Genomic DNA, 16,385 nt, shown 5'->3' with positions numbered 1-16,385 from the left:
TGCAGTTTCTGTTGCTGCCCATGTGGTTACACAGAACTGACTGCTATCAACCAGCCTCCAGAGGACCGGATCATAAGTAAAATGTAAACGCATGAGAAAAGCACCACCAAAATGACTGACAGATTTCCTGTTTGAAGGAGTGCTCAGAAAAGAGGAGTTCTTTCACTGCTCTACAGAACAGGTTCACCAGCCTTGTTCAAAATGAGAAGCTATCTCACTGCTTGCTGCCAAGGTCTTGACATCTGCTTTACTTCAGCATTTCTGTGCACAGCCAAAAAAAGATACTATTTTTTTTTAATACAATTATTATGTTCCCTTTATAATCCAACTTATATTTGCTGCTCAGAACAAGACAACCGGCAAATCACATGTTGACCCAAGGCTTTTACACTTAGAGGCTCTTAATGTGAAATCAACACCTCTACCATTCACTGTTCTTTAAAATAACAGTTTAATTGACGCCATTAAAACCTGCTTAGTGCAAAACAGATAATGACTGACTGGCTGCCAGTCATGTTCTTCAGAAGCAATTTTCAGATATTTCCATTCTCACTCTCCTTCTTGTAACAATATCCCTTGGTGAACTGGTGTGTAAATATAACAGTGAGCACGCTTTCAAGTAGAGCAGCACATCCTTGGTGATCATCCTAATCCTGGAGGCTGCCATACTCCGCACAAACCTCCCGCAAGGACAACAGGATCAATCCTGTACCACAACAGAGCCTTGTGATATCACACTGTGATACCACAGTGAGCTCAGTAACTCAGAAGTCCACAAGGTAAAGGTGTATGTGCTCACTGCAACAGAGCAAGTGCCACCAAGTGCTGATGGAGCTGCCAGACCATGAGAGGTCACCACTTCCCTCTACTCTGCTTTGGTGTGGTTGAAAACTGAATGCTACATCCAGCTTTGGGGCCTTCAGTTCAAGAGGAACATCAAGACATCGTTCAGTCCAGCAAAGGTCTATCAAAATGGTCAGAGTCTATAAAATACTCCTATAAAAAGTGATGAGGGATGGGATTGGCCTCTTTCCTGCTAGATTAAACTAAGAAGCAATCAAATTAGCTGCCAGCTAAAATTTGAAGGGCAGTTAAAAAGAGTTGAATGAACACTTCTCAATGGCAGTATGAAGTATAATACGAACAACATAAACTGTGGCTTGGAGATTCAGACTGCACAGTGAAATTTTTTCTACCAGAAAGAAGGGAAGCATGACACTCAGTCAGGTTATCCAGGGAGGTTGTAAATCTCAGTCTCTGGAGGTTTTCAAGACTTGGCACAGCCACGGCTGATGTAATCCTGAGATGGTGACAGATCTGCTTGGAGGAGGTTGGATCAGATGGCCTCCAGAGGTCTTGTACAACAGCACTTCTAGCAAATGCTAGAATTTCTTTCCTACAGTTTGTCACATGCACAAAAAAAGAAAGCCAACAACACAAGGAATACATCTACAAAAATTTACACTGATGCTGAATGTTCTCCTAAATTCTCAAGCCCACACATCTTGTTTTTTTTAATAACTGGAATAGCAATGGAGCTGGGGGCCTTTATGTAAGACCACAACTCTCATTCCTCTCTCCCCACAAAAAAAACTCTGAGCCAAACCAGAACTGAGAGTTAGTAAAGACCAAAACCCCTTCTTGTTGTAAGCTATGTACAGATGCTTATAAACAACTTACAAAAGCCTCTGGAGTGACCTCATTTTGGCAGATCTGAGGTATTTTGTGAACTATGTATTAATCTGACTGCATTACTGACAGAAAATGCAGTCTCTCAAAGAGTCTGAAACACCCTTGTATTCTTCAGGCTTTTTCACTGAAAAAGCTATAAAACCTTCCTGGGTTAGAAATTGCTTTTTCAAGAGTAGATCTGAAGAATTTTATTTGGGTGGAGGAAGGCAAGTGCTGAGGGTAGGGAGGAAATGAGACTCACTAAAGCTTTTTGTAGCAAAACCCATTTCCTCCCTGCTGCACAACTAATGAAATGCCTGTGGAATACGATGACCAGATGTCACTTAGTCTCTGCTGTCAATCAGGTATCTTGTTCTTGTGCTGGGCTTTCTGGTTCCACTTATGCATCCACTCCTCTTCTTCCAACAGCTTAAGCTACAGAACTGACCTGACTTCCAGTTCTAGTTGTTTTCCTGGTAAACCTTTAAACTATTAAAAGGCCCGGGAAATCAGAGTAGACCTATAAAGCATGATCTGAGATACCTAACTCTGTGCTAAAGTTAGCTGATATATTTGGCACCCCTAAGACAGTCACAAGCCATATTCCATGAAATTAGAGGCTCAGGACACAACCAGCCACTCACTTATTAGCAGTTCTGTTAGCAGCATACACACAGTTGGTCTCAAAGACAAAATCCTCCCTCCCTTTGGAACTATGGAAGGAAAGAAAAAAGGAAATATCTAAGCATGCAATATCAAGCCTTTTTCAAGAGCTTGTTTCAAGAACTTGGCCTGCCTGGAGTTGCTTAACCTAGTTAACGAGTCTATGGCAGCAGAATAAGCCCAACTGTTCATGCCAATACCATCCAGACACAGTTTTCTTGGGCACATATCACCATCTGCTTGTTAGCTGTGCAAAATTTAAAGCTGCTGCCTTCTGGAAGATGGGATCATAGAACGTGTCCAGGTTTTTATCTCCAATGTAAATCACTCTATTAAGAGAAGGGGAAAAAAAAATCAAAACACAGCAGCCCTTCTCTCAACATTCACCTACACCAGGGGCTTAGGCAATGACTCAGTGAGCCCAGAGTTTACAGACAGTCACTCTGCATGCTCATCTGCACCTGGCAGCAGCCTTCTTTGCTGAAATTAAATATAGAAGCAAGGAATAAACTCCCACCAATGCACACTGCTAGATTTACACAGCCTGCCTTCATGGATTTTGCCGGTCATCCAAGATAATCCATGCTCAGCAGATACAGGAAATATGCAAAGGAGAAACACCGGATCGTTGTCTCACCTAATTGCCACCAAAACAGTAAATGTTTGTTTGTAGAGGTTTCCAGAGAGTTGGCAAAATACTGGCAGCCTGCTTGTAGTAGCACACCTTGTACATGCACAGCTCCCAGTATAAGCAAGGAAAAGACACACAGACAGAAGTTTCACTGGGGCAAGGGGCTGCTCTGGTCTTGTTCCCCCCCCTCCAGCCTTAGGAAGCATTAAGCAGCCCAGCAACATCCCAGCCTCCATAACAGGGATGATACTGAAAGGTCCAGACTGACCATGGACATCTTCAGCAGAGTACAAGGTGCTCAGAGAACTCCTGAGAGGTTCATGGAACATCCCTAAGGGTCCCATTAAAGATAATTCATCCACTGACCCTTCAAAATTTCTCCTAATATAATTAAATACATCGCCACAGTACATATGAACAACAGGCCTGCTTGGCTTTAGGAGAAAAGTTCTGAATGGTGACCTGGATATATAAAAGGCTAAGACCATTCCTTAAAAGGAAGAAATCTAAGGAGCAGCAGGGACAGGATTTCAATTCCCCTTCACCGTGCTAAAATCCTCTTGCAAGAACAAACCCTCAGCACCTTCTCTAACTGAAAAACAAGCACGAGAAGCAGACACAGCTGAAGAAGATAGATATTACTTCCAAACCTTCCAGTGACATTTGTCTACTAACATAAGGACTACAAGTTGGCTGCAATTAAAAGAGATGTTTCTTACTTAAACTGGGAAAATACAGAGCCATTAGGCTCTAGAGACAGTATTTTTCAAACTCATACTGGTTTACTACAAGTCCTAATGAAACACATCCAGAAGGCTGTAACCAATAACCATATTTGATTTGTTCTGGCAGCAACTCCTAGCATAAGCATTTATGATTTCATAATGAACTCTACCTATTTAAGCCACTGTATGTAATAAAGATTGGGGCAATTGAACAACTTCTCAAAGCTGCAATACTTGTGCTGCCTGCTAGAAGTCAACATGCAAAACTGGTATGAAGGATAACAACCTGACCTCACATTATCCATCTCAAATGCCGGCTACTATTTTTAACAGATGAGCATGTCTGTGGCTTGAAACAGCCATCAATAATGGCCATAGGAGACTGACAGGGAAGAAGGGGAGAGAAAACAAAGCAGGGGCGTCTTTCCTTTAAATTAACAGCAGGTATCTGACACAGAAACAAAACTATCTCCCTGTTACTTCAAAGAAGACACTTTTCCATCAACTTACCCTCCCCAGTATTCCATTACTCCAGACTTATGTACACAAGGTTTACATTTCACAACAGGAAAAGTGCAAGAAAAGCTATTCTTGAAGAGCAGGAAAATATTTATCTCACTGTATCGTTGGCAAGTACTGGAGGTTGAACAGCCAGCTGGCTTTGTACCACTGCCATCCAGAATACGACTCCTGGATGCTTTAGAGAAAATGGAACAGAAGACACAAAGAATTTGTTTCATTTTATCTATGGAGAAACTCATCAAAACACTCTGATGGAAGAACAGCATTTTCTTTTACTTCAGGAAGGAAGCACTGAAGAGAAAAGAATCTTTAATTTACAGTCCTCCGAGGCACATCTAATAATAATGATAAAACCAACTACGGCTTCTGCATCAGCAGCTAATACAAATATTTATCCATCAACAGAAGAGCATGCTTAAATAAAGCAAAGATGCAGGAGGTATAGTATCAACCCAGAACAACCTCTTCAACGAGGCACAGGAAGGACAGACAGATGCAGGAGCTCTAACTTACAGAGAGAACATACGTGTGCACAGAACTTATCAGTACAGGCATTTCATCAATAGAGTGGCTAAAAATTAGTCCCCACATCCCAAAGACAACAAGAATATGGCATTTGCAGTAAAACCACCTGCAAATGCTATCTAGCCTGAAGGAAATATAGGTAACAGAGCACTAAATATGAATCAGGTAAGGATATATGGAAGTTTTTTTTAGTTAACATGAAGCAGCAGCTGCTCACATTCCCAAACATGAGGTAGATTTGCAGCTGTCTGGGACTGAAATGGCAGAAACCTGCCTGTCATTCTGACCTACTCTCCCACTTCAGCAGGATGGGAAGGTAAATGCTTTTGGGAGCTCTCCTTTGCAGATCTCATCTTTGGAATAACCTTCCAAAACCCACCAGGCAGCATCTGCCACTTTAGCAGTTGGAAGGTACTGTATGAGACTCTTGAATGCCACACTGCTCAACCAGAACACAACCCTAAGATTGAGGACTTAAACTAAACAAATAGTATCACTGATACGTCAGCTGGGCAAACTCCAACTGGCTGACCCAGGTTAAATCCCTCAGGTCTCATTTCCCTTCTTCCTAGGCATATTCACAATTTTGGCCTGAACGAAAATGCAACAGAGCTATGAATGCAGTTTGGAGGTTTATGGCCTTCAGGTGGACACACCAAGCACAGTGTCATCCAGCAGCAGTGAAACACTGATCCAAGCATACCCAAATACCAGGTAATAACTCACAGGGTGTCAATAACAATTGTGAAAACACAGCATGAGTGCACAAAGCACTCCCACAAATCTGGAGTGTGGCAAAACATTTTCTTTGCTTAACCTAAAGTGCATCCTGCTTTAGTAATAAAGTTTACGTAATTCAGTGGGTTCTATGGTTCAAGTCCGGGAAATGACTCCTCTCCCCCAACAATAACAACAGTAATAAAATGACTGATGTATGAGCCTTTTGCTTGGCTTATTTCCTCTTCAGATGGGCACCCAGTCCCACAGCCAGCCACATGCCCATGAAAAGATGAATATACTGTGAAAACACCCTAGGGATCAAAGCAACGGGAACTACATGTTTCATAGGAGGGCTGATTTCATGACGTGTTTCATAAAAAAAAAGAAGAAGAAAGCGTATGTGGGAAAAAGGGGGGTTCAGGTTTAGAGCAGGTCCACAGGGAACAGGAAAAGGATACATAAAAGCTTCTTGGATCACTGAGTACAACTCTCAGCCTCCACGCTTCATCCCTCAACATCTTTCTTTTTACAGAGCTCATGTAAGATTTTTTTTTTCTCCTTACCACTTACTTACCATGCTGAGATCCTTGATTACCCATACAGCAAGTTCTGAGTCTCCTCCTCCACAGTATCCCAGCCATAGAAATCCCCTTCAGGTCTTCAAGATCAGGTTGGATGGGTCTTTGGGTAACCTGGTCTACTGGGAGAAATTCCTGCCCATGGCAAGGGGTTTGGGACTAGGTGGTCTTCACAGTCCCTTCTACCCAAACCATGCTATGGTTCTATTCTATCAGCTTAGGACAGAATACTGCAACTGGCCAAAGAAGATTCGAAGAGTACCTTCTGCTGGCTACAACAGCAGCAATACAGCTGGAAATGCTCTTAGAAGCCCTTACAGTTACTGGCTCTGTGTTAACAGCACTGTTCTCTTTGATGAAAAAGGCACTTCTGTACACACACCACTTTCTCTTTCTGTTTGCTCATCTCAAACAGGGAGAGACCAGAACTGGAGGTCCATTAGTAGTGCTGCACAGAGCAGCAATATTGCAGTGCTACAGTCACAGAAAGCAGCCACATGCTTTGGACATTGGGCTTCTTTCCCCCTCAGACACTTGAAAGGGTTTGTAGAAGGTTTGTCATAGTCCCTTTTCAAGTCTCTGCAGCCTTGCTTTGAAAATTTCAATCCACCACCCAGATTTCTGGTATCTAAACAGTTAACCAGAAACACTCCTTCAGCCAGGAAGGGTCAGTTGTTTGCCTCACTGCAACTGTGCCAATAATTTTTGCTTTTTACAACTACTCCATGGCAAGCTGCCAAGCAAGAATTCAAGTTTGTCGCAGTTCTGCTGACATTTTAATTTGTACTTCTCAAATTCCCCTTCTCTCCATCTTTTTTTTGCCAAGATAAGCTTACCAGATAACACGAACCATTCTTAACTCCTTGTTCTCTTATGTACAAGCATCATGTCTTCAGCCCAAAAAGTAGCCATAAGAAGCCTCTTTTCAACCCTACCTCCAAAACACCCATGCACAGCACACCTAGGAATCAGAGGGGATGACCAGGACTGCTGTGGGATCTGGAACTGGGAGCTGTCACTCACACCCAGTGATGTCCCCTCCTTGTTCACAGCCAAGAAAGCTAATACTGTGATCCAGTCAGCTTTCCTTCATTGAACAGATTTAGATGGGAAACTTGAATGCTGCAAGAAACACTAGGAAGACAACACTTTCCAATTCCTAATTAATTTTAAGGATATGATTGGCAGTTTTGAACCTCCAAGTTATGTTTACATAAAAAACCTTCATCTCCAGAGATAAGCAAGTTACCATCTGTAGTACCATACTGCTCTCAGACATTTTAAGCTGAACACCTAGAAACCGAGATGCAATGGCCATTTTGGAAAGATCTGTTCATTTATAGACGCTGCAGTCTTCCACACAGAACAGTATCAGGATCATCAGCTGAGGAAGAGTCTTCCCACAAGGTAAGTGTGCTCTTACCTGCTTACACTCTTCCCACTTTCACCATCAAGAGACTAAGTTACTCCTCAGTTCCTGTTCTGCAAGATTACAGATGCTGCTTTTCATCCAAATTCACTTTAAGATTTGTACAATTGCTCACTGCAGGATTCAGCTGACAACCGATCAATGGCCAAGCAACCAAAGATGAGATGCCTATAATCCCCCTCTGTACCCAAGGAAGAAGGACATATCTTAGAAGACTTTTCAAATGCAGCTGTCTCTCACCTCTGACTAGAGCCAGAAGGGACCCAAGTGACTACCTTCAATGGGACTATAAACCCTTCAGTAGGTACAACTGATCAAGGTGACTGCTATGTACCCACCTTGGTCTACTAGTGTCCACTATGAACGTTTGATCCTCCCAGTCAAATCCAACTAAAATCATATTTGAAAGAGGAAATGATTGCTCAGTGATAACTGTTCCCAGAGGTTTAGTGAAGACAGGTTGAACAGAGACTCAAGGTATGAGCTCATCCTTAATAATTATTTACCCTGCCAGCTGATTCTTCAAACTGATGTGTCAGTCCAGTATAAAGTATTACAAGACAGAAAGGATGCTACTGAAGCGAGGAGAAGATGCTGGACTACATACAAAGAGATGAAGAAATCTGCCCCTGCTATGCACAATCCAGTTATCCATCCAATCCAAACTATTTGATTTTTGGTATAGCCAGCCTGCAGCAGGGAAGACAACATTGCACATGTTGATTCCAGTGCATTTTTTCAAGTTTTCTGTGATACAAGAGTTTTTTTGTTTGCTTTTGGTTTTGGGTGTTTTGTTGATTTTATTTTAAGGAAGTTCACCAACAACATGGAAAGCAGAATTGGCTGTAAAGCAGAATCAGTGCAGGTGACCTAAGGGGGGATGAACACACATATATCCTTCAGTGTACTACTGATTTCTGAACACTTGTTAGAGATGGATCCTTGAGTGAGAGAAACATACAGATAGGACCTAGCATTGATCTTTCACCTCTTTATGTCTGAATCAGGCTTTCCAATGCCCTTTTTATTAAAGCTGAACAGGGCAGGGAGCATGGGGAATATCACTAAGCATAACCACATCCCTCCCAGATAGATTCAGTACTAAAGCTAAGCAAAGCATCCACACCTACTCCCATGTGAGCCAGTACTGGGGGACTAAAACATAACTTCTCACTTTGCATACAGAGCTCAGTAACAGCAGATAAGGCTTGCTTAAAAGCAACACTCCCAAGGCTTTCGTTCTGACTAGGGTCACTACAAACACGTGGATTTTCGTACTTATGGGGGTGAGGGAATACATTTTTATCAGATCTTTTTTTCGTCCCCATCAGAAGCAAAGCAGAAAAGTTCTCCTGTTTGGTTTGTCTCTGGGTTCATGAGAGATGATGTACTAACAGCAGTGTTTTAAAGGCACCTTTTACCCTATAACCCCAAAGTGCTTTCGCTTCCCTTAATGAACTCAGCTTCGCAGCAGCCTGACAGCTCCATTTCACGTGGGATCTAAGGGAAAGATGAAGTAATTTCTCTAAGCCATGCAGCAGAACAAAACTGACTCTGAACAGCCCAATGATTTATGCAATAGACCACACTTGCTTTTGCACAGCATCCTGTCCCAGAGCATGCTGCCACTGATGAAGTAACACTTCTCTAATTCCCGCTGCTTTCTTGGATACTATTGCACAGGAGTTTTGCAGTCCCAACCCCACAAAATGCTAAGTCAACAGTGGCTTAGGACACTCCTTACCTCAGAGGCTCAGGACCTGTGCTATTGTTTATATTACTAATGTTTCCCGGTAATGCCCTCCTTCTTTCCCATTACCGTTGGGCAAAAATGAAATAGTATTTTCAGACTAGTCACAGAGAAAAGCAGATTAGTAAGTAAAGAAAAAAAAAGTAATAAAGACATGGGGAAGGAAAATAAATATAATAAAATAAAAAATTTAAAAAATCTGTCTTCCCAATGCCTGGAACCCAGACCACCTTCTGGATTAGATGAACTTCAGATTGCTGCAATGTGATCACTGCTTGCACATGTATGTGAGCCCCAGTTATATGCCAAGATTCTTCCATTGGACACAAGCATTATGGCATAAGTCAAAGACAGCACCATAAAAAAATCTCAGCAAAAACATATTAAAAGCCAATTAAGCAAATAATTTGAATCAAAACGCTCTATTCCCACCACGAAAACAAAAGGCACAACACAATACCAAATAAAGAACCACAACAAGTTATCTTTGCATAAGTGGCATAAAACCTGCAGGGTCAAGAGCATTATCTTTTTGCTTGCAGCCTCAGCAAAGCTGAATATCAAAACCTTGGTGTCAATGGGCAATATTCTGATTCCCTGTGCCACCACTTTGGAGGACAAAGCTCTCAAGCACTAAGGCACCATTGGTCTGTTATAGCAAAGTTTGGCTCTGAAATAGACTAAGCTGAAATTCTCTTGGCATACATTACACAAACAAGATGTTACAGGAATCTTGCACAGGAGGATTCGTTTTGAATTCCCCATCTTCTGCCAACACAGGATTGCACAAGATGTGGATAAGGGTGAGGAGACAAAAGGACTCACGGTCCTAAAGCTTCTCCATGGTGTACTTGATTCAGGGGCCTGTTTTTTGCTGACCCTACATCAATGCATTTTATCTCAATAAGAGTTATCTCTACAAGAGAATCATGCTGGTGCAACGTGAAAGCACACTCTTTAGCATGATTAAATACAGCTTTTATAAGATAACTTGCCCTACAACTGGCATCTTAAACTCAAGTAACACTAGACAACTCCTGCACTTCTTCCAAGCTAGGTTTCTTTAATCACTCAGCTCCTTGTTTCCGGCAGACTTCAATTTATTGCTCATATTTTTACTTCCCTTTGTAGAGAACAAGAATTTACACTTCCCCTTCCCTTACACACAGTCATGCCTTTTGCCACTTATCATTTACTCAAGCTCTTTCCACCAAGAACCCTGAGCCTCTATTTTCAGCAGTAGCGAACTGGCTCCAGAATACTTGAAAAGACAAAAGGTAGAAAGAAAAAACTTGATAAGCTCAATGTTTTTTCTAAACTCAAATGGAAAGAGAAAGCCATTCCTACAGTTTCTTTAAAACTTTAGAAATTAAAGTGTAAAAGAAAGGTGTTGGGCTGCCACCTCACCACATTAATATTCTGGTACATTCCTTCAGTTTCATATCCTATCCTGCTTTATACAGGAAATTTGTTCCCAATTAAACTGAAGTTTCCCAGACTAAGCGAAGACTAGAAAAACTCTTTGGGCAGATGCCGTACTGACACTGCCATCAATCTTTCCTATCTCCCATTTTCCAACACATGCCCCGTTCACAATACTAACATTCCTCTTTCCCTTAATATTTTGTATTTCAAGATTGAAGCTAGACAAGGAGCCAAAAGATAACTAGAAACAACCCTCCAGCTTCATCTCCTCAGCAGATAGAGAGGAAGCTCAGTTCCATGACTCAGTACTAAAAAAGAGTCAAATGAATGATAAGTAGGGGAATCTCCACATTAATAAATAAAAAAATAAGAATTTTTTAAAAAGGGTTATGCTGTCAAGTATTAAGGAATTAAAAGATTTGTGTAGCCAATTAGCAGATCCGGGATAAGTAGCAGTTAAACCCAGCTAATGATAAAATGAATCAGAAGAAAAATACAGTATTTCCTAATAAGCCCAATGCAAGAGGAGCGATTTTGCAAATCTCAGGACTTCAGGCAGTTTGGGTTGGTTGTTTTTTTTTTAAGAGTTCTCACAGAGCACCTCTGAACAATTGCGACTGAATGAAGTTTGGTTGCAGGAAAAACGTAGGATCAAGAAATTCCATTTCAGGACATAATCTGCTGCCAGCTTCTGGACAGAGGACAAAGTTCACTGCTCTCAGTGTGTGACATTACAAACCTCAAAGTCATCTGAATTTTTGGTACTGTAAACGTACATGTTTTCATCATTGACTTTTCCAAGCGTAACTCCAGAAATCTTATGTGTTCTGCAGTTATTCTATAGCTGTTTATAGGAAGAGAAGTATGGGATCACATTAGAGGCAGGGCCTTTTTATTTATTTATTGATATTAGGCACATTAGTTAGCACAAGATCAGAGAGCTAACTGTTCATGTTATTTTATTACTAACTTTCTCTTTCTCTAGGTCACAACTGGTTTACCTCTACCACACATCACAGTCCCTGTGATTGGGTTGCTTTCAGAGCAGCAGCCACCTGAAGCAGAGTTTACTTCTTTACTCTGCTGTTTCTACTCTCAATGATTAAGTTTAATAATCCCCACACATCTCCACTCACTGAGACAATGGCTCAGCACCAGCAGAACCCACCACAGACATTAAGCAGAAGCATTCCCTATGCCACTACATACTCAGTTTTCGGCTGATTCTCCTGCCTGACATCTCAAAAGATTTTTTGCTTCCCTTGCAGCCAGTGGAGCACATCCTTACCTTCACTCCTCATCCTTTCCTACCTCAGTCACATGCGGCCTTTCCAACAAAAAAAAACACAGCACCAAAAACAATTTCCGGGGCCTATCAATAATAAAGTTAGCTTTGGTACTTGAAGTGAGGCTGGTAAGGTCCACATAATCATACAAAAAGCAAAGCTCAATTTCTGCCAATACCAACAAATTTTAGACCTAAACTTAGCACGATCCTGCTTCAGCAAAACCTCATCAGCACCAAACCATGCAGGCCTCTCCAGGTTTGTCAACTTGAGCCTCTTCACCAGCAGCTTTGAGTTGCAGCCCTTCATCTGCTCAGCATTTTGCTTTAAGATGAAAAAGCAGATACACAAGGCATACACTATGTTCTCAAACAATTACAACTGCCAAGAGGAAGGCTCTGAAAGGCCATTGGTAATGAAGGGAGAACAGCACTGGTCCTCTTGTTGTTCATAGTTCTTGTCTGTTGGAGCTGCTTGTGGACTGAAGAACATGTGCAGCTGTGACTGTGAATAAGCAGCACACTTTGCCATCACTTCATATGGCTGACACGCAACCCAAGACAAAAACCAGTGTCAGCCGAGAGCGTACACTTATGATGTTATTAATAGCAGAGAAGTGATGCGGTCACTATGTGCTTTCTAGCATAAGCTTATAAGGCAGAAAGTTCTTACCTGCCTGGCCACCCTCCGAGCCTCCCAGTAAGGTTTAGAATCTTCTACAGCTTTCCCAATCTTCTTTACCAGTTCATCCAGTTTTACTGTTGCTTCAACCAGCACAGAGCGGAACTTCTGACGTGCATCCTTCAAAATGTTGCAAAGCAGGAAAAAAGGGGAAAAAAACATCCAAAGATTAGAGCTTTAAAATTTATGTCTGGTTTGTCCTCTGTAATACTATAATGCAACAGAAAGCACAGCAATGATAGCAGGATAGCAAAGCCCTAGGCTGAAACAAGTGAGCATACAGCAGCTGCGGACACAGAAACAGAGGGAAAAATCTGCTTACCCTTGGAAGGCCTCAGGTAGGCAAGGATCTCCAGTGAGATACCCTCGCCTCCACTGCCAACCCTTAAATGAGGTCTAGGAGGGGACGGATCCTGGCTCCACCACTTCCAGTCACTTAGGAGCACTGCAAGCAGCTGAGCTCCCCTGGGTTGGCTCTGCCTTCCCACCAGGTGCTCAGTGACTGATTCGGGCTGTGACTTCGTATTTCCACCACACTCTTTCCAAAGGAAACTTGCCAGAAGGCTCCCTGATCTTGCTTCACCAATTTTGATGGCTGGATTTTTACTAAAGATTTTTCAACACAATTTTTAGCATCCAACTCACTCCATGTGCCTTTCCTTTCACTAACCAAGCTGGGTTAGCAGACAGGCCTAATCCCACAGCAAGTTGGCACTCAAACAGGATCAGCATCTCCTACACTTCAGCACATGTCCCACCCCAATAAGCGTCATCAGTAGAGGCACCATTTCATAGTGCAGACGAGGACAGAAAGGATTTGCTTTCTGCAGGAGGAAGAATCAGACTCTTCCCACATGGCAGTGGTGTATTTTCAAGTCAGCTCCTCCTTCAGTTTTATAAACACTTCAAGAGAGACAAAAAAAAAAACCTTCCAGGCCATTGAAGAAAGATTATCCATCATTAAAGCCTGTCTTTTCAGACAAGGTTTGTACCGCCTGATACAGGTTTAACTTTCCATTTGATCACTAATTGTTATATTTAAGAACCGTAAATTCCACCTTCTTCCATATGAGAAGAGTTGCCCTTTATGTGATTAGCTGAAGAGGTTACATTTCTTCTTCTTTTCCGCTCCACTGAAACTTCCACACCATTAAGCAGAGCAATCCTGATTTCAATCTCAGTATCCAACCCGGACTCTAAATCAATGGTTCCGTTGCAGAGAGATGCAAATATAGGCTGAGATCTGGCCCAGGGTTTAAAGAGTCTGAGAGGAAGGGCCATGTGAGCTACTGACAAGCCTTGTAATTCTAATTAGAGACCAGGATTTAGGCAGACTGCTAGAGGGATGTGGTGATAAATCAGGAAGCAGCTGGCTCGAAGATGTGCTCTAATTGAGGAGGGTTTCATCATTACTGCTGAGGATCTCTAGAATGCACCACTGTTTATTCATTGAAAGAATTAATATACATTGGAGCCTGCAACTATGCTCACAGAAGTGGAAAAATCTGCAACAGTACATTAGTTTCATAGAAAAGGAAACATACTTCAGTAAAAGCTGATTTGGTTCCTTTTCAGGGTTATTTAAAACCTTAAACAGCACCAGTAGTATTTTTTCCTCTGGTGCAAAAAAGCCTTTCTTTTTTAAGGTGCTCCAGTTTATTCTAAGGAAATACATGGGTGGCAGAGCCAAAACAGAGACATTATTGTAAAAACTTGAATCTAGTCAATAATCCAAGGATGAAGTGATGAAGTGAAAGGATGAAGTGTATCACTCAAACAATATGTATAGAGTCAATGAGTTCCTCAGTGAGAAGAGGTTGAATCATTTCTAAGGTCTGGTTTTCTACTTGTGCAAGCTGTGTACCTGGATACCAGGTATGGAAAATGAATAAAGGAAAAACAAACATAAATGCATCAAGCTTAAAAAAAAATAAGCCCTCATGTAGCACATCATCAAAAAATTCAGTTCCCATGTCAGTAAGATAAGCACTTGGAACAAAGCAATCTGACAACAGCAACTTAGTACTACCGCTAGCAAATCTGTGCTTACAGACCAGGGCTTCATCTCCTACGAGCAGGGCACAGCTCCCCTGAAACACATGGCTATATCAGCGTGCTGGCAGGACATCTATAGATGTCAGCAGCCAAGGGACAGCAGAAATCTTCCCTGGCAGGCAATCCAGAGAAGTTCAAATAAGAAATACAGCCATACCAGCTGGTTTTACTCTTCATGCAAAGGACCATAATCACCCCACATAGAGAAACTGTGGCTCCCCATCCCAGGAGGCAATCAAGGTCAGGTTGGATGGGGCCCTAGGCAACCTGATCCAGTGGGTGGCAGCCCTGCCCATGGCAGGGGGTCGGCAGTGCATGGGCTTTAAGGTCCCTTCCAACTTAAGCCATTCCATGTCTATAAACACTCACTCCAAAAATGTACGAGCTCACCATCAGCACGGTGATGCAATATCCCCATGGTTCCAAGCACTGGTGAAGCCTTCCACACCATCCTCATTGCTCATCGAGTCCTGCAGTGTGTTGAGCACCCTGTGAGTGTTACTACTGAGCTGCAGACTTGCTACACTCAGTCTTCCACCCAGCGCCACAAATACCAGAGAAAGAAAACTCCTGCAGTTCCCTGCCATCAGAAGAACCAAGACAGCACAGCATATGTTGTGCAGCTTTTCTAGCACAATCCTCAGCTTCTAGCTTCTGTACTTCTTGAACTTACAGCCTTCCTAACTAGACTCCCACTCCACATCTTTATTTCATTCACAAAGGCTGCCCTATGCCCATCCTGACAATTTGGTGTGTAGAACCTCTGACAACCCATTATACCAGCCTGGAGGTGCATGTGCAGTGAGGATTCTTCAGAGAAGAGCTTTGTGCTTTCATGACATAAGCTCAGAAAACTACCACTAGAAGTAAAGGAAGAAGCCCTTCCTTACTCATCCAACGACAAAAGCAGACAGCAAAATAAGTACCGTAACACCAATCCCCATGTAGAAGCCATTTCCTACGGAAACAAACAGATAATACAGACAGGGAAAGAGCTCTTAGTGCTGGACAAATCCAACACACGCAAATATCACGCTCTCAAAGACAACAGGAAGAAGGGCTGCTGAGCTTCTGTTCCCTCTGCTGAGCACTCTTTGCTGGGATGCCGAAAAACACCGCATGGAGTGGCTGATGGCCCTACAGATAAATTTCCCCAGCCCACTCAGGTATGCACAGAATGAGATTCCCAATGCTGACAGGCCGTTTTTCTAAAACCCGGACTTGGATCTTTGCTTTAAAAATAAAAAGAAGATTCTTACATGGGACGTGGTCAAAATATGAAGCTTCAGCCCTATAAACCAAACATATGAAGGGGGAAGTGGAAAGGACAGCCCTTCCTCTTTTGCAAGGGGTTCCCATGCTGACAGGGCTTACAAGTGACAGCACCACGGCAGACGCAACCCTTTCCTGTGATACTGTTCAACATCAACCCAGAGTAACCTTTAGGACAAATGTGGGACTAAAAGGAGCACAAAGCCTCACAGATTGGGACTAGAGGATCTAGACAAACATACAAGAAGGATCCTAAACAAATCCCACTTAAAAAAACATGGCTGGAAGTAGCACTGCTTAACTAGTTTTTGTGTGCAATCGTTGTCCCTTAATAAACACTAGCAGGCTTGAAGTTCCAGAAACACAAAAGCTGTAACAAAAAACACACTGGGATTGCTAGGATTCCAGTGGTAATTTTAATGGTATGTGCTGCATTTTTCCCCCTGCAATGC

At 42.3% G+C, this 16,385-nt stretch overlaps 1 protein-coding gene across 1 annotated transcript in view; it reads right to left on the bottom strand.

The window, feature by feature from the left end:
• SH3BP5 (SH3 domain binding protein 5) overlaps positions 1 to 16,385 on the bottom strand; it is a 35,653-nt gene that overhangs the window by 15,388 nt on the left and 3,880 nt on the right. Inside the window, exon 3 of the mRNA XM_015854066.1 lies at positions 12,598 to 12,726. Coding sequence (XP_015709552.1) covers positions 12,598 to 12,726 — 129 coding nt within the window. The remainder of the gene's footprint in view (positions 1 to 12,597; positions 12,727 to 16,385) is intronic.

Source organism: Coturnix japonica, chromosome 2 (genome assembly GCF_001577835.2).
Source record: "Coturnix japonica isolate 7356 chromosome 2, Coturnix japonica 2.1, whole genome shotgun sequence".
In the NCBI taxonomy this organism is placed as follows: Eukaryota; Metazoa; Chordata; class Aves; order Galliformes; family Phasianidae; genus Coturnix; species Coturnix japonica.
This window is presented reverse-complemented; position numbering and strand designations above follow the sequence as displayed.